This window comes from Dicentrarchus labrax, unplaced genomic scaffold (assembly GCF_905237075.1).
Source record: "Dicentrarchus labrax unplaced genomic scaffold, dlabrax2021, whole genome shotgun sequence".
NCBI lineage: Eukaryota > Metazoa > Chordata > Actinopteri > Moronidae > Dicentrarchus > Dicentrarchus labrax.
The window spans coordinates 10,221,710-10,240,406 of NW_026136723.1; the positions used below are offsets into that span (position 1 = coordinate 10,221,710).

The window sequence follows — 18,697 nt, forward strand, 5'->3', positions numbered from 1 at the left end:
GTCTGTTCCATTGGAATGAGTGGTTAACCAGTTTGCCTACAGGCTGGGTGCATTATGCACTGGGGATGATATGTTTGTGGCTTTGCTTATGGCTGCTTGTTAATTTTTGTGCTCTGGGACAGAGGATTATTCTGCTGCCTTCAATTTCACTGTGAAAAAGACCACCACTCAGCTATTATGTGAAAATATGAAGCCTATGGTCCTCAGTTCTATGTACGGTATTTATCATTATTAGATAAACTATGGTATGCTCAGCCTTAGCAAACAGACTCTCCCTTTCTCTCTCTGTCTGGTCGGCGTGCTAAAAGGAAACTATGTGGATTTGACACATTGAAGTGGCATGGCCATTTTCACACTTCACAGAGCATCACATATAGCATGGCAAGAGGGGAGAGCGGGAGCTCGCCGTGGCAGAACAGGAATTGAAATGAAAGGGAGAGAGAAGTGAAAGCTGGGAGGAGGAGAGGAATATTGGGATTTTGGTTTGTCAGATCTTATTTTACTCCCACCAGCCGACACACACAGACACTGTCGCTCTCAAACTTTCACTCATTACCAGCTCTCTCTTCCCTCTCCTCCTCCCCCCTCCCGTTTGAAGCACCGATCTCTCTTCCTCCCACACTCTCTCTGTCTCCTGAGGCTTTTTCCTTTCCTGACTTTGTTTCTTCTTCCTCTTCCTCCCCATCCTTCCCCCTTCTCTGTGTTTTTCTTTGCCCGTCTTTTTATCTCGTCACCGGCTGCTGGATGGCATTTTATTCTCTTTGCCTCCACACTCTGCTGCTCGTCTTGGTTTAGCACAGCTGTTACAACCCTTCTCACTCTGCATCACACACACACACACACACACACACCCATGCTGACAAACACAGTTCTTCTTCCTCTTTTCTCTTCTGCCAACTTCACACTGTCTCTTATGTAAATTTCTAAGTATCCTCTTTTTTCTGTACCTTGCAAACACACACACACACACACACACACACACACACACACACACACACGGACAGTCTTGAGTCATATACCAGTTCTCTCCACATTAGCTAATTTCACACATCACCATTCTCACATTTACACTTGCTCTGATAGGTACAGCACACACACACACACACACACACACACACACACACACACACACACACACACACACAATTTTACCCATTAGCTCTCCCCACCACACACATTGGTACACACCCTCTTTCCTCTCGCTCTTTTTCCTCCCTCCCAGTTATACACATTCTCTCTCTCTCTCTCTCTCTCTCCCTCAGTCCTCATCTGCACCTCAGCAGAGTAACATGTTGCCTCGTCGCAGCCACAGTGCAGAGCGGTAAGCAGTGGCTGCCTGACCAAACATAAAGAGCATACAAGAAGGAGAAGCAAGAGGAAGGAAAGTGAAGTCTCATCATCTCCTCTTTGGTGCCTGACCACCTTCACTGTGAGGAAGAGAAGGAGGTGGAGGAGAAGAAGGAAGATCGGTTTTCACACTGTCCTGACTCAGTTTGTCGTCTCGAGCAGAGGGAGCAGTAGAGGATGCAAGGGAACCCAGAGGAGCTGAAAAGTTGGCACTCTCTCACTCAGCTGTCCAACCATCCCACACAGCTGACCAAACTTTTTTAAACAAAGAGGAGGAGGAGGAGGTGGACCTTTGAGGGTGAGGAGGAAGGGGGAGAGAGAGCATCCCTTACACTGTTCACTTTTGTGTACAGCACGTGTTTTGGTCAGTCAGGAAGCAGGACTGTCCTTCCAGAGGCAGCTACCCATGTGGCAGGAGGCTCTGTGGACCCGAGGACGCTACCTGCTGGAGAAGAACGATGGCGGTGAGGCTGCCGAGGGGCCCGAGAGCCTGGGAGAAGGGTGCCCGGGGTTCCAGGGTGAGGTGTGTGTGGAGAACGAGAAGCCCCAGGACTGGCTCTACGAGTCCTACTACAGAATGAGCCAGCAGCATCCGCTGATCGTGTTCCTGCTGCTGATCGTCATGGGAACCTGCCTCGCACTGCTGGCCGTGTTCTTTGCTTCTGGACTGGTGAGTGTGTGTTAACAATATGTGTGTGTGTGTGTGTGTGTGTGTGTGCGCAGAGGTAAGTGTTTGCACTTTAGAGGTGTTTATCCATCCAAAAAGAAGAGGTTGGTGTAGTTTGATCTGAAACAAATTCAGCACATCAGTGCCAACAAACAGGAAATGCTATTACTGTTGTATATTTCACAACAATTTCACAATAATAGAAAACAGCCTTTTCAAATGTTATCAGATCTACATGTTTTGCTCTATCAATTCTTTGGGGTATTTAAATAGAATAACAATTTGGCAGTTAAAGGAATCGTTTAACATTTTGCAACATTTTCTTATTCGCTTTCTTCCAGACAGTTAATAAGAGAGGGATAGCACTCAATCATTATGAAGCTGGAGCCGGCAGACAGTTAGCTTAGCATAGAGACTGTAAACAAGGAGAAACAGCTAACCTGGCTCTGTCCAAAAAGGTACAAAATTCCTTTCCACTTTTTAGCACCTCTTAAGTTCATTAATTAACATCTTACATCTTGTTTGATTTTGTTTTTAATCAGTTCAAAAAACAAAATTTAAAATGACAATTTGCTGTTTCACACGTGAAGGCTACGACTAAGTTGGCTATCCCTGTTTCTGGTCTTTATGCTAAGCTAATTGGCTACTGGCTTCAGCTACATATTTATTTTACAGACATGAGAGTGGTATTGATATTCTCATCTACCTCTAAGTAAGAAAGTGCATTTCTCAAAATGTTGAACTGTGCCTTTAACATGAGCTGCAATAACTAACACAAAGAAAAGAGTGGCACCTACAGCGTCTCAAACAAGTGAGCATGGCAGTATTGCACACACTGAGTGAAAGGTGATACCTGGGAAATGTAGTGTAAAAATTAATGCTTTGAATTAAATATGTCACCCTAAAAATTCTAGCATGTCACAGCATTATTTTCTTCTCAAAACCATCCTTCTTTGCTTCATTCCAGTGAACTACAGAACTACACTCATTTTCATACTTAACCATATTGATGAAAAAAACTAAACAAAAGAAAGTTTATTCTGACAGAAAAGAATAAAGGCCACAGTGTGTTTTTAATGCGGTGGAATGCTGCATTTCATTACAGCCCCAGAAAAGCTCCTGCATGGCTACAAGCTATATAGCCATCAGATAGAAGCCTTCTTGTAAGAATCACAGAGGAGTATTAAAATAAAAGAAGAGTTTCGGTTTTAGCACAAGACTCAATGAGACAGGGAGGCCCATGTGCGTGTGTATGAATTATGTGTGACATAAAAGGCTGTGAAGCGGCACTTTAAATTGCAACGCCCGGTTTGCAGAGTGGATCAAGAGCGGGATGAGAGTTTAGTTCGCGGCTGTGTGGGTGTTAGTGCTTTTGTCAAGTGAAAAGTGTTGTTTTGGCCACAAACACTCAACCACAAACACAAGCTATTGTTTTTCAAGTACAGCTTTTGTGTTTTTATGAAATAGCCATACAAAAGGAAGCCCACTCATTGCTGTGGTTGTTGTTGTTTCAAAATGATTGTTTTGCTGCTATATGTCCAGGATGAGGTGTAGACTTGCTTTTCTCTCTGTGTGCGTCATGTGCTTTCAAAGTAGCACGTGGAGGCCAAGTGTGAAGTTTTCAGTCAGACACTGGGAGGTAGGTGGAACCCTGTAAAAGCAAATATAAAAAATGTGTATAGGAAACAGGGAAAGTTCAATGGCCCTCCAGTGTGTCTTGGAGTCAAAATTGGCTTTTGTTTAGCTTTTCGAGGCATTTAATAACTGGTCATTACAAATATTGGATAAGACGGGACCCCACCATCCTCTCCTTGCTTGCTGGAGGCTGTCACTGAAGTCCTGTTACATTCAATTGAACCCCATGACAGGCTTGTTCCCAGGAGAACGTCCTAAATCGATCCCTTTACTTCTATTTAAGACAAATCAATGGATCTTATTGCCCCGGTCGGTCGATTTAATTCTCCAGGTCTTCTTTTGGGGCTGCAGATGTGTGTGTTCACAGCTCAGATTACAATCTCCACTAATCATTTCCCATCATTCACATTGTCAGTTGAAAAACATAGTTTTTTCCGTAACCCAATTTGTTCCTATTATACAGCTGACAGACTTGTCTGTCTGTAGTTATGGAGTTGGTGTTCGGTGAGGCATGTGTATTTATTACTGCTGGAAGAAGAAGAATGGCAGGAATAAATAGAGGGAGGGTTTGAAGCTGGGGGCCGGGCGGCAGAGGGAGGGGAGGATGTTGTTGTAAGTGTTCTGGCTTTATCAGTGAGCCGGCAGAAACCCAACCAAAGCAGCTCTAATGCTCCCAAAATTACTGCACACTTTTATCTTTCTCCTCGGATCAGGGCTGGAGTGAGTGAATGTGGTGTTTTTAAGACAGACTTCTCCACCCATACTGTACAATGTGTGTGTGTGTGTGTGTTTGTCTGAGGAAGTCTCTCATTTCCCTCTTGGACCTATCTGCAATTTTTAGAGAAAATAATTATTGTTTGTTCTTGTTGCCTTGAAGTTGTATTGATTGGGAAGTGTGTGGGTATGCATGTCAGTACAGAACAAGAAATAACATGGCACTATGTTAACCTAATGGCATTTAAAACACAGTTTGACAGTTTAATAGAGATCAATATTATGCCTGGTAATGGAACATTGGAAACCTATGAATCAGACAAAAAAGCTCCCATTATTTTTATGATTTGCATAAATGATTACATCATTAGACATTAATTTATTGACGTCAACATTCATTTCAGTTCATGTTTTTTCAAGTTTGTGATTATTTGCAACACATTTTTTTCCTTTTTAATAATTTGTTGATATTATATTAATAGCGTCTGCGAGTACTTATTCAGTTCCACCTCGCTGACAGTTTGATAGATACAGAGCAGTGAGAGCAGGATGTTTTTGTAATGATGGATCACCAATTCATTACTTAGGGTCAGGAACGTGAATGAATGAGGTGAAATACATGCTGTGACATCACTGACTGAGGTGTGGTCAGAGCTGCAACACCACAAAGCACTAATGTTCTTCACACAGATACGGTACTCAAAAATGGGATGTGTTTAGCTAACTTAATTTCTCTGTGCCTCCCAAAATCATTACAAATCGCTGTGGAAAAATAAACATTTTGGGACGTGGCAACATTATGGTTAAGGTTTGGTTTTCATTAAAGTTACAGGAACCTTTGTAACCAGCAGGTTAGCCCTTCTTTGATTTAAACCTTTAAGCTAACATTAAAATTTCTGTGAAACCTTCACTGTTGATAGAATACACACTTTCCTCAATTCCAATTTCACAAGAGGCCATGTTAACATTTTCCCATGGACTGTCCTCACAGGTATGTTATTTATAATTCAGCTGGACCTTTGCTTGAACGAATGTGTTTCAAACTGGTTCGATCCACTCAGCAGCTCTGTGCGACTGCTGTCCCCTCTAGTATCTTTTTGTCTGGTTATGAAACGACCATTTCTTCACCCTGTACTGATGAAGTCCTCCCCTGGGGTGCTGTGATGAATAAGATCACCAGTGGCGGAGGAAGTATTTAGATCCTTTTCAAGTAAAAGTACTAATACCTCACTGTATAATACTCCAGTTCAAGTTCAGTTAACATTGTAAAAAGTAAGTATAATCAGGAAAATGCCCTTAAAGTGTTAAAAGCACAAATGTCCCCTGTGACTGTTTTAGTATTTTTTTTTATACATAAAAACAAATTATAATTATTAAAACAGTTGAAAGGAAAAGCAGCAAATTCCCATGTTTGTGAAGCTGGAACACATTTACAATACAGCTTTGATCATTGTAGTTACCGAATGTCTTTATACAGTACTAGCGAGCAAACTCTACAGAGATAACTGCCCTTTAAGACCGACAGAATTGCCTCAAATTGGGCAAATATATCAGTCTCTCCAAAAACTCTGCAAAAATATCAAAAAGCACCACAATATGACTCAACACTAAACACCACATGAAACATAATTATAACAAACCTTGTTCCCCTATCAGCTGGCTATTCTCTGACGTTAGGCAGACACACTTGTGCAATGCGGACACGCTGGACAATATACTGTCCAGACTTTTTTCCTTTTATGGCAAAACTCCTTCAAAATACATACATACCCCTAACGTGAATCATTTGTATGTTTTTATTTGAGCCCGTCTGCCTGGTAAACGGCCATGTCTTTTTAACTGACACCAACAGTCTTTAACGCTTCTGTCATTAATCTTCATCATCAAGGGTTATTTTTTCAGATTGTAGAAGTCTCCACCAGAGCAACAGATAATATTGTTATTTACTGTTTTAATACTTTAGTACTAATTCCCATGATAGCTCAGTGGGTAGAGCTGGTGACCCATGTACCGAGGCTGAGTCCTTGCTGCAGCGGCCCATGGTTCGAATCCAACCTGTGGCCCCTTGCTGCATGTCATCCCCTCTGTCTGCCCCCCTTTCTATCTTCGGCTGTCCCTATCAAATAAAGGCAATAAAAATGCCAGTGTGTATTGATTGTCAGTTTAAATACAGGCATAATATCTCTATTATTTAGTGCTAATTAGCCTTTAAGCTAATATTCAGATTTCCCTGAAACTCTTACTGTTGATACTGATCTCTTACAATGAATTTTACCACTGGCCATGTTACCATTTTCCCATGGCCTATCTTCACATGTATGTTATTTATTACCTGTCTTTGTAAGAATACATTTCAAACTGGTTCGATCCCCTCAGCAGTGACGCAGTAAGTGACCATTTCTTCACCCTTCACCCACTAACAATAAACAAGTGTTGTATTTGGAAAATTTACATGAGTTGGATGTAACCCTACCAGAATACAATGTACTCACTATCAGGGCCGATCTAAAACTGTCTTAAAGCCATGGTTCTTCACTGGTCATTGTGTCACGAGTCACGACCCACTTTTATAGACTCAAACCAAGCTAATTTATTTTCAAAAGGCTAGTAAACATAAACACTGTTATCATGACCCTTTTTTAAGATAAAATATACACATATTTCCATACCTGCATTCAGGAAGGGTGCTGTTAGAGCCGAACGCTTTGCATACTATTACACACATCGCCAAGACTCCCATTACAAACACAATGTCTTAGATGCATAAGTGGGTCTAAAATGACCCGGTGAGGTCGTTTTCTTGCAATATCTTTGTAATGAAAAGTTGCTATCGTTTCATATTCCAGGTATTCCTCAAAAAACATGTTATTGATATAATGCCATTTCAATTTTTAACTTACCTTTTATACATTTTTCGAAATTGTAGTTTTTGTATTACTACCCCAAGCTTCCATAAGTGGGTCAAAAATGACCCGCATTCATTTCTTATGGGACTTCATGGGAATCTGTGATTCTTATCAACTGTGACTGTCAGGAATATGTATTCTGTGGACCACACAGACTATATCATAAGTGTCACCCCTTAAGAAGATTATTTTACACAGCAAGATCTGATACATGTAAGTATTGTCTTCTTTTTTACCTCAGAAATGTGTGTGCGTGTCATTCATGACTACTGTGTCAACAAGTTAGCCTACTTTAAAGTTAGCTCACACTAGCTAGCTAACTAAGCTAGCTAACATTACTGTATGCACTGTATGGGTGTGTGTGTCAATCATGTTTACTGTGTGAAAGAGTGTGTGTTTCTTATCATCTATCATCAGATTTGTCTATTTTATTGTTTGCGAAACTAGCTAGCTAACCAAGCTAACTAACATTACTGTATGTTACGTGTCTGTGCGTGTGCATGAGTGTGTGCATTTATTTATATAGCTACATATTGATCAATAGGTTTGCTTGTCATTCAAAACCTTCTCTTTCTTTTTATGTTTTCTCAACCAAGGTGTCATGGCTGCTAGGTATACAGTTGAAATGGTCCTACAGATGCTGGATGAAGAGGCAGTTATGGGATTTGACTAGAACCTGAAATACACACACAGACACACACACACACACACACACACACACACACACACACACACACACACACACACACACACACCACAGGCATGTACACACACACACACAAAATGGATATTGACATTGTTCTTATTGCTGTTGTGTAATTTTGTGATGTTGACAGTTTTCAAAATCTTTTCAAAATTTTTTCAAAATGTTAAAAATGTTAAAAAAGTGAAAAATAAAAATATTTCATACGTGTAATCATTCTTCTGTGGACCAAAATATAATACAAAGTATAATACAAATGATTATTCTTAACTAAAATGACAAAAATGGCATAAAAACCCATTGATTCTAATATGGGTCATTTTTGACCCACTTATGGAAGAGTGTAGGGTCCAGTCACTCATGCATCTAAGGGTTAACATAGAATATAAACATATTTCCATTCCTGCAATCAGAGTACTTACTAATACGTAGTATGAACATTATGAATACAATTAACATTATAACTGCACACACACTCAAAATAAGTAAGGCCTACAAAAATAAAAACAAACTTGACCACACACTCTGGGACCTATTCAGACCCAGCATGATCTAAAGGATATTCATAAGCATTTGAAGTAGCATCAAACCTTCCCTTTCATGACAATAAGTCCTCTATAAAACATATTTGGCTTAGTTGTTTTAATAATTTACATTATAATCTTTTGGGTCAAATGCTGGATGCTCTGAACCTTTGACTTGTTTTGGCTGAGTGTTTTAACGTTCCTCGACTCTGCAAATGGAGCGCTTGAGGAAAGGTTTGTTGATTATTGATGATTTTTATAACCAAGCTGAGAGCAGATTGAAAAAATCTGCCATGAGTGCTGCTTCATCAGACAGGATAAATATTAAACAGGCACCAAAACATGGAAAATGCATACACTGTCATGATTTCAACACAAGCTTCTCTACCGCCTCTCCCCCTTCTCCTCACTTTCTGACATAATGTATTTGGTGTGTTGGTGTCATTTCACTGCTGAATAATTAGCTTACTGCATCTCTCTGCCTCTTTCTGCTTCTGCTGCTGCTGCTGCTATGTCTCCCTGTTCCCCCCTTTTTCCTCCCAGTATAATAGCTGGATAAGCCAGACTGGGCTAAAAAAGGAAATAATTGTTCTGGATGACAATGCAGTATATTATGGCAGCCAGGCACAGCTCCCTCCCTCTATGTGATGTCGAGGGAAATGGCTTTAAATGGTTTCAAAAGGGTTTTAACAGGATTAGATGGCCTACAGTCAGAAATGTGCAAAGTGCAGATGCTTCTTTTTTTTTTCTTACCACCAATTCGTGAAAACACTGAAGGTGTTGAGAGAGCGGCTTCCTTCCTCTGTAAGCTGTGTGTGCATGGCTGTGTGTGATCATAGAGTTTGTGCAAAATAACTTCAAAGGAAGTCTTTGTCACTGATGTCCACTCAGGTATCCCTCCGGTCTTTGGAGTCGTCCTCATTGGGATTCAATCTGCGCTCCAGTCTGACTGTATAGCTGGCATGGCGTCAGCAGCCACATCCCATGGGATCCCTTCTCCAGACCCTGACTCACACTACCTCTGCCACACCGTGCTGCTACACTAATACACAGCAAAAAGCACTCTTCCTGCATTTGCTCTGGTCAAATAGCTTCTGCTGTTCTCAAGCCGCCCCAGTCAATAAATTGTCAAATCAGCCACAAATTCAAGGCTGAGTGTCTGGCATCTCTTCATTCGGTTACATAAAAGCAGCTCCAGCGGGCTGCATGTTAAGAGAATCAAACACGTTTCTGTGCCCACACTGATGTTCATTTCACTGTAAAATCGGTGACATCTAATCACGCAGTGGCTCTGCTAATTTAACATTTACAGCTGCTGGACCTGTCAGTGCAATCATGACTGTGGAATAACTTAAAATGGTTTACGTGGGTGTCGGGTAGGATCAAGTCTGTAAAAGTGTGCTCAGTGTGTGGAAGCTCTCCTTGAGCAAGAGATGGTGATTTTGCTGCTGTTCCATAATTTACATAGCCTGAAGAGGGCAAAAGGGCAGAGACAGTATTTAATTCCTACCCTGACCACATTTGTGTGTGTGTGTTCGTGGGATGTGTTTGTGTGTGCTGGGACTTAGTATAGTAAAGTGATTTTCTAGCAAAATCAGATGAGGTACAGAATGTACAATTAGTAATATGCTCAGGACACATGCACATGCAGAGGTTATGGACAGGTCAAAAGTAATGGAAGTGCTCAGGATGAAGACATTAATGGGAAGTGAAAGGCACAGCAGTCTCTTCTGTTAACACTAATAATTTATCACAAAGACACTTGAATTGAACTTACATGAATCTTACCTGATAACAGCACAAACTTTGGTTCATAATGTCTCCATATTAACATTTCATTGACCATTGAAAGTTTGGTGAGAATATTAGTCTAGTTGAAATACGCTTTGGGCTTTAAAAATGTTTTAAGGCGTCATTTTGTCTGATATGAAGTAATTTTTCTTGAAACAAATGAAAAATTGTGGCACAATTTGCACTTGATTTTCATGGAGCAGGAAGCAATATATGTTAATATTTACCAGGCAGGATAAGGCTAGTAATTGCACCGAGATATTAGAAAATTCTTGAAAAAACATAAACTGCCTTGTGAGGAAAAACTGCAGCCAGATTTGTGTCTCTTTTTACACGACTGATCTGTTCGGATGGATTTTTGTTGTTGTGCACACCCTCCTAAACTATACGACAAAGTGAGAGTGATAAGGAGGCTGTAGAGGATGAGGAGGTGTGTGAGGGAGGTCTGGTCAGAGTCGAAGAGGGAGAAGAGTGTTGGTGTGTGTGTGTGTGTGTTGACAGCTTTTAAATGCTGACTTTGACAGTGCGAGAGCAGAAATGATGCTGTAGCACATTCTCTGGGCTTAGACTGTCTGTCTGCCAATCTGTGTGCCGTCTGTTCATCTGTTTGTGTGTGTGTGTGTGTTATGTTGCACCTCTATCCTTATGAGGACTGAATGTCCTCACTAGGACACAAAATTTGGGAGAATTATCGTAAAGTAAGCACTTTGTTGAATTTAAAGTTAAAGACAAGTTTTGGGTTACACTGGCCTATAATAAGTATTTTAACATATTCAAAACTCATCCATGCCCCTTTGGTCCTCCATGCTAACACTGTAGCATCCACTGTGCTGTCTGGCATTATTCAGAGTAAATGACGTTTGTGTGTGTTATGATGTGTGTATGAGCATCCTACTGAATATGCAAACAGGGTTGTACTGCAAATCAGTGTGTTTCTATTCAACTCCAGCAAACTCACTAAAGCTGAAACTGTATAAACCAATAACTCTCTCTCTCAGTTCAATTCAATTCGCTTTATTCTCTCTCTCTCTCTCTCTCTCTCTCTCTCTCTCTAGAATACACAGGACCACTTGACGTTCTTGATAACGGTTCCCGCAGCTCTCTTCCTCTTCCTGTCCATCTTCATCCTCGTCTGCATTGAGTCGGTCTTCAAGCGGATGCTCCGCCTCTTCTCTCTCCTCATATGGGCCTGTCTGGTCACCATGGGTTACCTGTTCATGTTCTCAGGAGGGATCCTCAGCCCCTGGGACCAGGTATATATATCTGTTTAATGTGTGTAAGGTAATGCCTATGTCTAAAAGAACATGCTGCATCCCCGGGCCTGGTTACCTACTGTATACATTACAGCATGTCTGGTTGCACGTGTGGGTGTGCAGTCAATTTGATTTGAATGTTTGCTAAGCTCCACCCCCCGTAGTTACTGTTGCTACGTCTTTAGCTAAACGCGGCTGATCCTAAGGTAACAGAAACAACAATTCCTATAGTCAGGTGATGATATGCTAATGAAAACATACCTATGAATATTATATTCCATTTCTACCAATAGATGAACTAGAACTTTAAATATTAACCTGATGGCTACAAACATGATATCATGATATCATAAAAGGCTTAGGGTGAACCTGCATGACCCAGGTGAAATGATGATCCAGATTGAAGAGATAGAAATAAAGAAACAGCACTGTACATTGTGCAGTGTAGAACTGATAAGGAGAAATGTAGATCAGAGTTAATCAGAGTTATTTTGTAATAACATAACCCTGTTTCTTAGCTTACACACTTGGAGGAGCAAAATAGAAGTAAGACTTATACATATTTGTTTCTTTTTTCAAATAGTATGTTTCACTGGGTTTGGCTGGGGTTACGTATGAACGTCCCCATATCCAAGAAACCGCAGGACAGAGCAGGGCTTTTTTTTCTTGGGTTAGGTTACTGCTGTGGTAAGATAGTTAGCTGGACATGCTAATTTGCATCTTCAATTACTGTAGACAAACACACTGTTCAATCCTGTCTTAAATTTTAGTTCTTGTATTTTGGCTTTCGGAGACAGTAAAAAATAAGTCACTATCTAAACTCTCTGTGTATGGATTATAGCTTTACTACAGCTCCCTAGACATCTCTTCGGCATGTGGAGAAAACCAAAGCTTGACAGACCTGCCATGCCTGTAGTTACGGTTGCAAAGCTATGATTGGAAAATCACTGTTTGAAGTTAGGGATTTAGGGAATAGTCAGTTTACAGTATGACCAAAACGGTGGTGAAACAACAATCAAAATACATCCAAGGGAAAATAACAACCACACCAACAAAATTACTGTTCCTGCAAAGAAAATACACAAAAAATTCACAGCAGTATTCATTTACACTCCCATTAAGTTAAGGGGGACTTTTGATGCATGTATTCATGAGTGTTCCTGTGATTGCATACAGGTGTGTGGGAGGTTTTTTTAGACATCGATCCGTCAGTTTGTTTGTGCCTTTGTATTGTGTGCGAGTGCATACGTCAGGCACGAGCGCTGAATTAATTCCAAGTGTTAATGAGGCCTGATGAGAGCTGGAGGTGAACAGATCAGCAGGCAGACACATTAGTTTTCTGTGCCAGACTCCTTCTTTCTCTGTTTCAGGAATCCTATTTTCTCATGCTAGCGCCCTGTCTCCTCCTATTCATCAAATCCCATTTTTCTCTCCCCAGCTTCTCCACCTGCCTCCTCCTCTCCTGTAAAGACTGCCCCCACCCTCCCCACCACCCCCACCATGCCCAAATTTCCTCTCTCCCCTCTTGCTACCCCTTTACTCCTTCCCTCCCTTCCCTAAGGTGGAGATATTTTTATCATCAGCCACCTGTGAGAGCATAATCATTCTGCATTATTAATCACTCTATTCTGCTCCCATGACTCTCCCACTTATAGTCCTATCTATCATCTATCTATCTATCTATCTATCTATCTATCTATCTATCTATCTATCTATCTATCTATCTATCTATCTATCTATCTATCTATCTATCTATTCTGCAGCTTTTGGTTTATGAGAAGAAATAAAGCATAGAAACAAATACAGACTGAAAGGTGAGAAAGAAAGAATGAAACAAAACTTGTAGGGGAGCAGAAATCCGGTGAAAAGAGAACAGCAGGAATTGCAGCCCGCTCTCAGTGGGTTGGATTGATTGTGATTACTGAGAGAACAGCACGTCTGATGGAGCACACAGAGCTAATAACAGCAAAGACCTGAAAGAGAGACGGGGAGACAGAGGTACATAGAGAAAGTGGCGCTCTGCTCGGTCATTCACTTTCAGCCCTTCCACCCCACCCCACACATGCTCGCCTGCTCACCCTCTTTCTACACACACACACACACACAAAAAGATCTTGTCTACCGTACAGTACAAGCCGTGTCTGCCACCATCCAGCTGCATTACCCTGTTAGTCTGGGCTTTATTCAATTTCTCTGAAGGCCACAACTCTTTCCAGAAGGCAGATTGAACATGGCTGCCACACCTGGTACCAAGGAATCAAGACTCAGCCACACACACTGACCCGTGTGTGAGTGTGCGAATGTGCGTGTTGGCACAAAAAACAAGGTGGCGCCTGCATCCGAAAATGCTGCCGAGCTGCTTATGCTCATAAAATGCTAAAGTGAGCATAGAGAAAAAAACATTTGTGATGTGGGTATTCAAGCGTGCATATCTGTGCTTCTGTGTGTGTTTGGAGGCAAGTGAGCGTGTGCTGCTTTTGTCTGAAACACAGAAGAGGGCTGTGTTCTCGGAACAAGAGCGAGGGGGGAAAAAAAGTAATCGAAGGAGCCAAAGTGAGATGATGGCAGCAGCTCCCCCATCTGTAGGTGTTTGAGAGTTGTATTAGGATTCAGGCTGGAGTGCTGTGGAGATCGAGTGTGTCTGGCTGCCTGTGTGGCAGACAGAAGCAGGTGACGCACCTGAAATTGGACTGCCATTCTCGATTTCCCACAGCCACCCAAACAGATGTCACAAACTCTGACTGCCCTTTGCCCTCCGTTTTTTTTTTTTTCCCCCAGAGGTGGGCGTTCAGGATTAGGAGTTGGAAGGTTATGGCAAAATATACCTGACCTTCCAAAACACCACATCTGCTCTGACATCAGCATCTTTCCCTATGTTGGTTCCCCTAGCAACAGCAAGTCTAAGCCTACACAAAACACCTCTCTCTCTCTTTCCTCTGTGTTCAGGTCTTCTTTTAGAAGGAACTCGGTCAACCAGACAATCACTTATATCCGATGTTCTAGTCATGGTTTTGCCTGACAACACACTACATGTCAGTGGTATGAGTCATGATATCTTTGTAACGCATCACCAAGTACCCTGTCTCTGCAAATAATGTTTATGATGCTGATGTCATAAACACTGTGAATAGCATGTGAAGCTGGACTTGTGTAAGACAAAAGTATTTCACATTTTATATGCATAATAACATGACACATGGGGATCCAGGTCCCAGCAATTTTGTTTTCAGCAAATTTGAGTCACTCCCAGCTGTCACTCAGTAGAATCCTGTTTGCACGCAGACTCTCTGAACCTGAAAGACACAGGAAATAAACAGACAGGCAGGAAGGTCACAGTTCATCTGGTGTCCCAGTTAAAACGGTGACCCGTTCGCGCTGGTCGCCACCATAACAGGAAGATGTGGACTGACAGCAGGGGGAAGTGGACAGGGACGAAGGAGGAGGTTAAGGCACAAGTCATCAATGAGCAACACAGTAGGAAAGACAAATGTAGCACACACAGGAACATGCACACACACAGAGCAGATGGGAGGTCAGTGTAAGTGGCTTTGATGGAAACCTGGAAAGAGAGTGGACTGATTAGAGTAAATAAGCAGGAAACTCCTGAATATTTTCTACTGAAGCACTACGCTGTCTTACTGAAATTAAATATGTGAGCAGTCATTATATTATACTTAAGTATTTTTGTGACTCTGTGATATGTTGTGTTTTGTTTTCAAGGCAATTTATCTCGGGATTTAGTTTTTTGTAATGTTGAGTGAGCAGCCCACTCATCTCTTATAATTTATCAGAGGATCAGCAATTTATCGTTGGATGTTTTTGTGAAGAAGAGTGGGCAGCCCACTTAACTCATGTAACTCTATTCTGTATTTGGACAAAAAGCCAACAAAGGGAAGATGCAGTACATAAATCTCTGGTGAGTTTTGATGGCAGGCCTTTTTCGTGATCTATATTTAGGCATTGCTGTGGTAATTCTTGGCATCACTGCAGCACTTGTATGACCATGCAGCCCAGAATTGCATGACCTGTGATGCTGAATATTTCTCTCAAACAGCAGCTAAATTATATATTGCTCCCGGTTTACTTCGATTTATAGACTGAGATCTGGATCTGCCACTTTACCTATCAACATTTTCCTGTTTCTTGTTTCCAGGTGTCCTTCTTCCTCTTCATTGTGTTTGTTGTCTACACCATGCTGCCCTTCTCCATGAGAGGGGCCATTATAGCCAGCGCCGTCACCTGCTTCTCGCACACCGTCACCCTCAGCGTCTGTCTGGCCTCCAAAGTCACGGAACTGGAGCCTCTAGTGTGGCAGGTAAGACAACTCTCAAACTTTTGAACACACAGCTCATAACGGGACTGTTTACACAACTTCCTGCTTCTGTGGCAGTTGTGGTCGAGATGACTCTGCTGTGAGCTTCCCATTTTGGCTTTTCTGAAGGCTTAAATGATCGCTTCACTTACTGCACTATTAGCTGCAGCACAGGGGTTGGCTTCTCAAAGGCAAAATTGGTAAGGCTGTTGCATGCACAATTTAAAATGATGAGGTACACTGTTTTAATAAAGGCCGCGTTGTAAAACAGTGAACCCATCCTGTATCATTGCGACACAGCACATTCAGCAAGGCCTCCAGAGACAAATAAACTGCCTTTAATGTACTCAGTCCTTAAAACGCTGGTCCTAAATGAATGTTAAGAAACTTCATCTTGCTTCTATTAATACACCGAACAACAAACACCACAGACCAATAAGATAAGTGTGGCATCTGTAAATTTCAACAAAGATACAGAAACATGCCAGATAACACTTAATGGAATTGATTTTCTCATCACTTGTATGTCTGAGGCTGACACACACACACACACACACACACACACACACACTCACTGACTCTTTCTAATCAACCGACAAAGTAAACACACTGATTACACTCAAACAATAATAGTCTCTCTTCTCTCCCTCTCACACACAGACAGTGGAAAAGCACACAACAATAAAACATGCTCAAAGATGTTCATTGCCCTTGGATACAGCACCAAGGACAACCTATTGATATACGAGGCCGCAATTTTAAGAGCTTAAGGTTGACATAGTGGTGTAAAAGCGCAATCGAAGTGCGTGCTCTGGCCTGCTTTTACAAGGTAATAATGTCGGTTTAAGTAGAAGGAGGTAGATAGTGGGGGAATTACAGCTGATCTGGAACATGCGTCATCTCCTGACATTATTTTAATGCCTTATTCTTTGTGTGTATGTGTGTGCATGTGGTGTACGTGGCAGATCTTAGCCAATGTGATCATCTTCACCTGTGGGAACCTGGCTGGAGCATACCACAAGCACCTGATGGACCTGGCGCTCAAACAGACCTACCAAGACACCTGCAACTGCATCAAGTCCCCCATCAAACTAGAGTTTGAGAAGCACCAACAGGTACACACGCAAAGATGAATAAGTGATTAAACTCTCAATGTCACGGTGCCCAGTTAGCTCAGTGGGTAGAGCTGGTTCCCCATGTACCGAGGCTGAGTCCTTGCTGCAGCAGCCCAGGGTTCGAATCTGACCTGCAGCCCTTTGCAGTTTTGTCATCCCCTCTCTCTACCACCCCCTTTCCTGTCTATCTTCAGCTGTCACTATCAAGTAAAGGCAATAAAAGCCCCCCCAAAAAAAGAAATCTCAATGTCAGTTCCTGCCTCACTGGATGCAAGTGACACATCAGCTATACCTTTTACTGTTGAGTAAAATGTAAGACTACAAAATTTAACAATCTATCTATACCTCACATGGGCTATGACAGGATTTTACCACATTCAGCATATTTGGCTTAGGATCACTGCTTGCCATTATGAATCTATATTTAATGTATTGAGGCTGGTATTTCCTCACCACAGGCTTTGAAGCTTTTACTGGCGAAGGGTTGTGTTACACATTACTTGACTGAACTGATCCATTTTGCGTTACTGCATCTGAGGTTTGTCTCTACCTGATGAAGGGTAAATAAATGTTCACTGAAAATGTGCATTTTAATTTGATGATTTTTATTTTTTGTGAATTCCTGGACACATTTAGGTATAAAATATAAATAGCTTTATAATTTGTAATGTTAATCTAACCATTTGGCAGTACCACTGCCTTCGTGGCCCACTGGATGATAATTATTGCAGTATACAACAGTGTAGTATATAATTACTCCCTTGTTTTAGTTCTAGGAATGGCACTGCCTGTCCCAGTCTGTCAATTGGTTGGTCCAGACTGAAATATCAACTATTGCCATGAAATTTTGTACAGACACTCATGATCCCTAGAAGATGTTCTCTAATGATTTTGTCTGATTTCCTGACTTTTCATGTAGCGCCACAATGCAGTTGTGCATTTGTGGCTCTGAGTGAAATGTCTCAACAACTACTGGATGGATTGCTTTGAGATTGGTTTGAGAAAGAATTGTAATTGTTCCCTTCCTTTTCATGTAATTTTATTTCTAATACAAACCTGCAAAACAACTTTTTCATCAGCCTCAGCTTATTATGCTTGTAAGCATGCTGACATTAGCCTATCTCTCTCTCTCAGAGCCACACATAATGCATGAGAGCCCGAATGAAATTCAAACCAAAATCTGTTTTGTTGCCAAAATATTTCACTTCTCAGTTTTGTCAGGGATGAGGAGTTGGTAAGTCGGTCATGTCTAAAGAGGCATTATGCTGTGACATTTGCTTGACATTAGCGTCTTTGCCCTGACATTAGGCACTTCGACCAGGGAAATGACATAAAATTACACATTAATAACTGGTGGTCCACTCAGTAAGGATAGCTATGACTATTTTGTTGGAGTTGTAGAATTTCAAGGATTTCCCTCATAGTTAGTTATGACATGCATTTATTCTGGAAAGTTCTGGTTATTTTTCTTTTTCATGTGAATTCAAGTTGTGAAACATTGATAAACAAAGGTCACTTACACATTTTCTGAATATTTTAGTTGGCTAAAGGTAAACAGAAATGTACCTTTAGCAATGATCGTGTTGGACAACTCACATATGTTTTTCTGCAATGTGTGTGTGTGTGTGTGTGTGTGTGTGTGTGTGTGTGTGTGTGTGTGTGTGTGTGTGTGTGTGTGTGTGTGTGTGGATGTACGCAAATGCCAGTGCATAACTAAACAATGCCAAATG

The 18,697-nt window shown here is 41.4% G+C and overlaps 1 protein-coding gene across 2 annotated transcripts in view; it reads left to right on the forward strand.

Moving 5' to 3' along the window:
* The first annotated feature begins 1,006 nt into the window (after positions 1 to 1,006).
* adcy2b (adenylate cyclase 2b (brain)) overlaps positions 1,007 to 18,697 on the forward strand; it is a 45,550-nt gene continuing 27,859 nt past the window's right edge. For both annotated transcript variants that reach the window (XM_051390420.1, XM_051390421.1), the window contains exons 1-4: positions 1,007 to 2,017; positions 11,343 to 11,540; positions 15,694 to 15,855; positions 16,818 to 16,967. In XM_051390420.1, the coding sequence (XP_051246380.1) occupies positions 1,754 to 2,017; positions 11,343 to 11,540; positions 15,694 to 15,855; positions 16,818 to 16,967 (774 nt within the window). In that variant the 5' untranslated portion in view covers positions 1,007 to 1,753. The remainder of the gene's footprint in view (positions 2,018 to 11,342; positions 11,541 to 15,693; positions 15,856 to 16,817; positions 16,968 to 18,697) is intronic.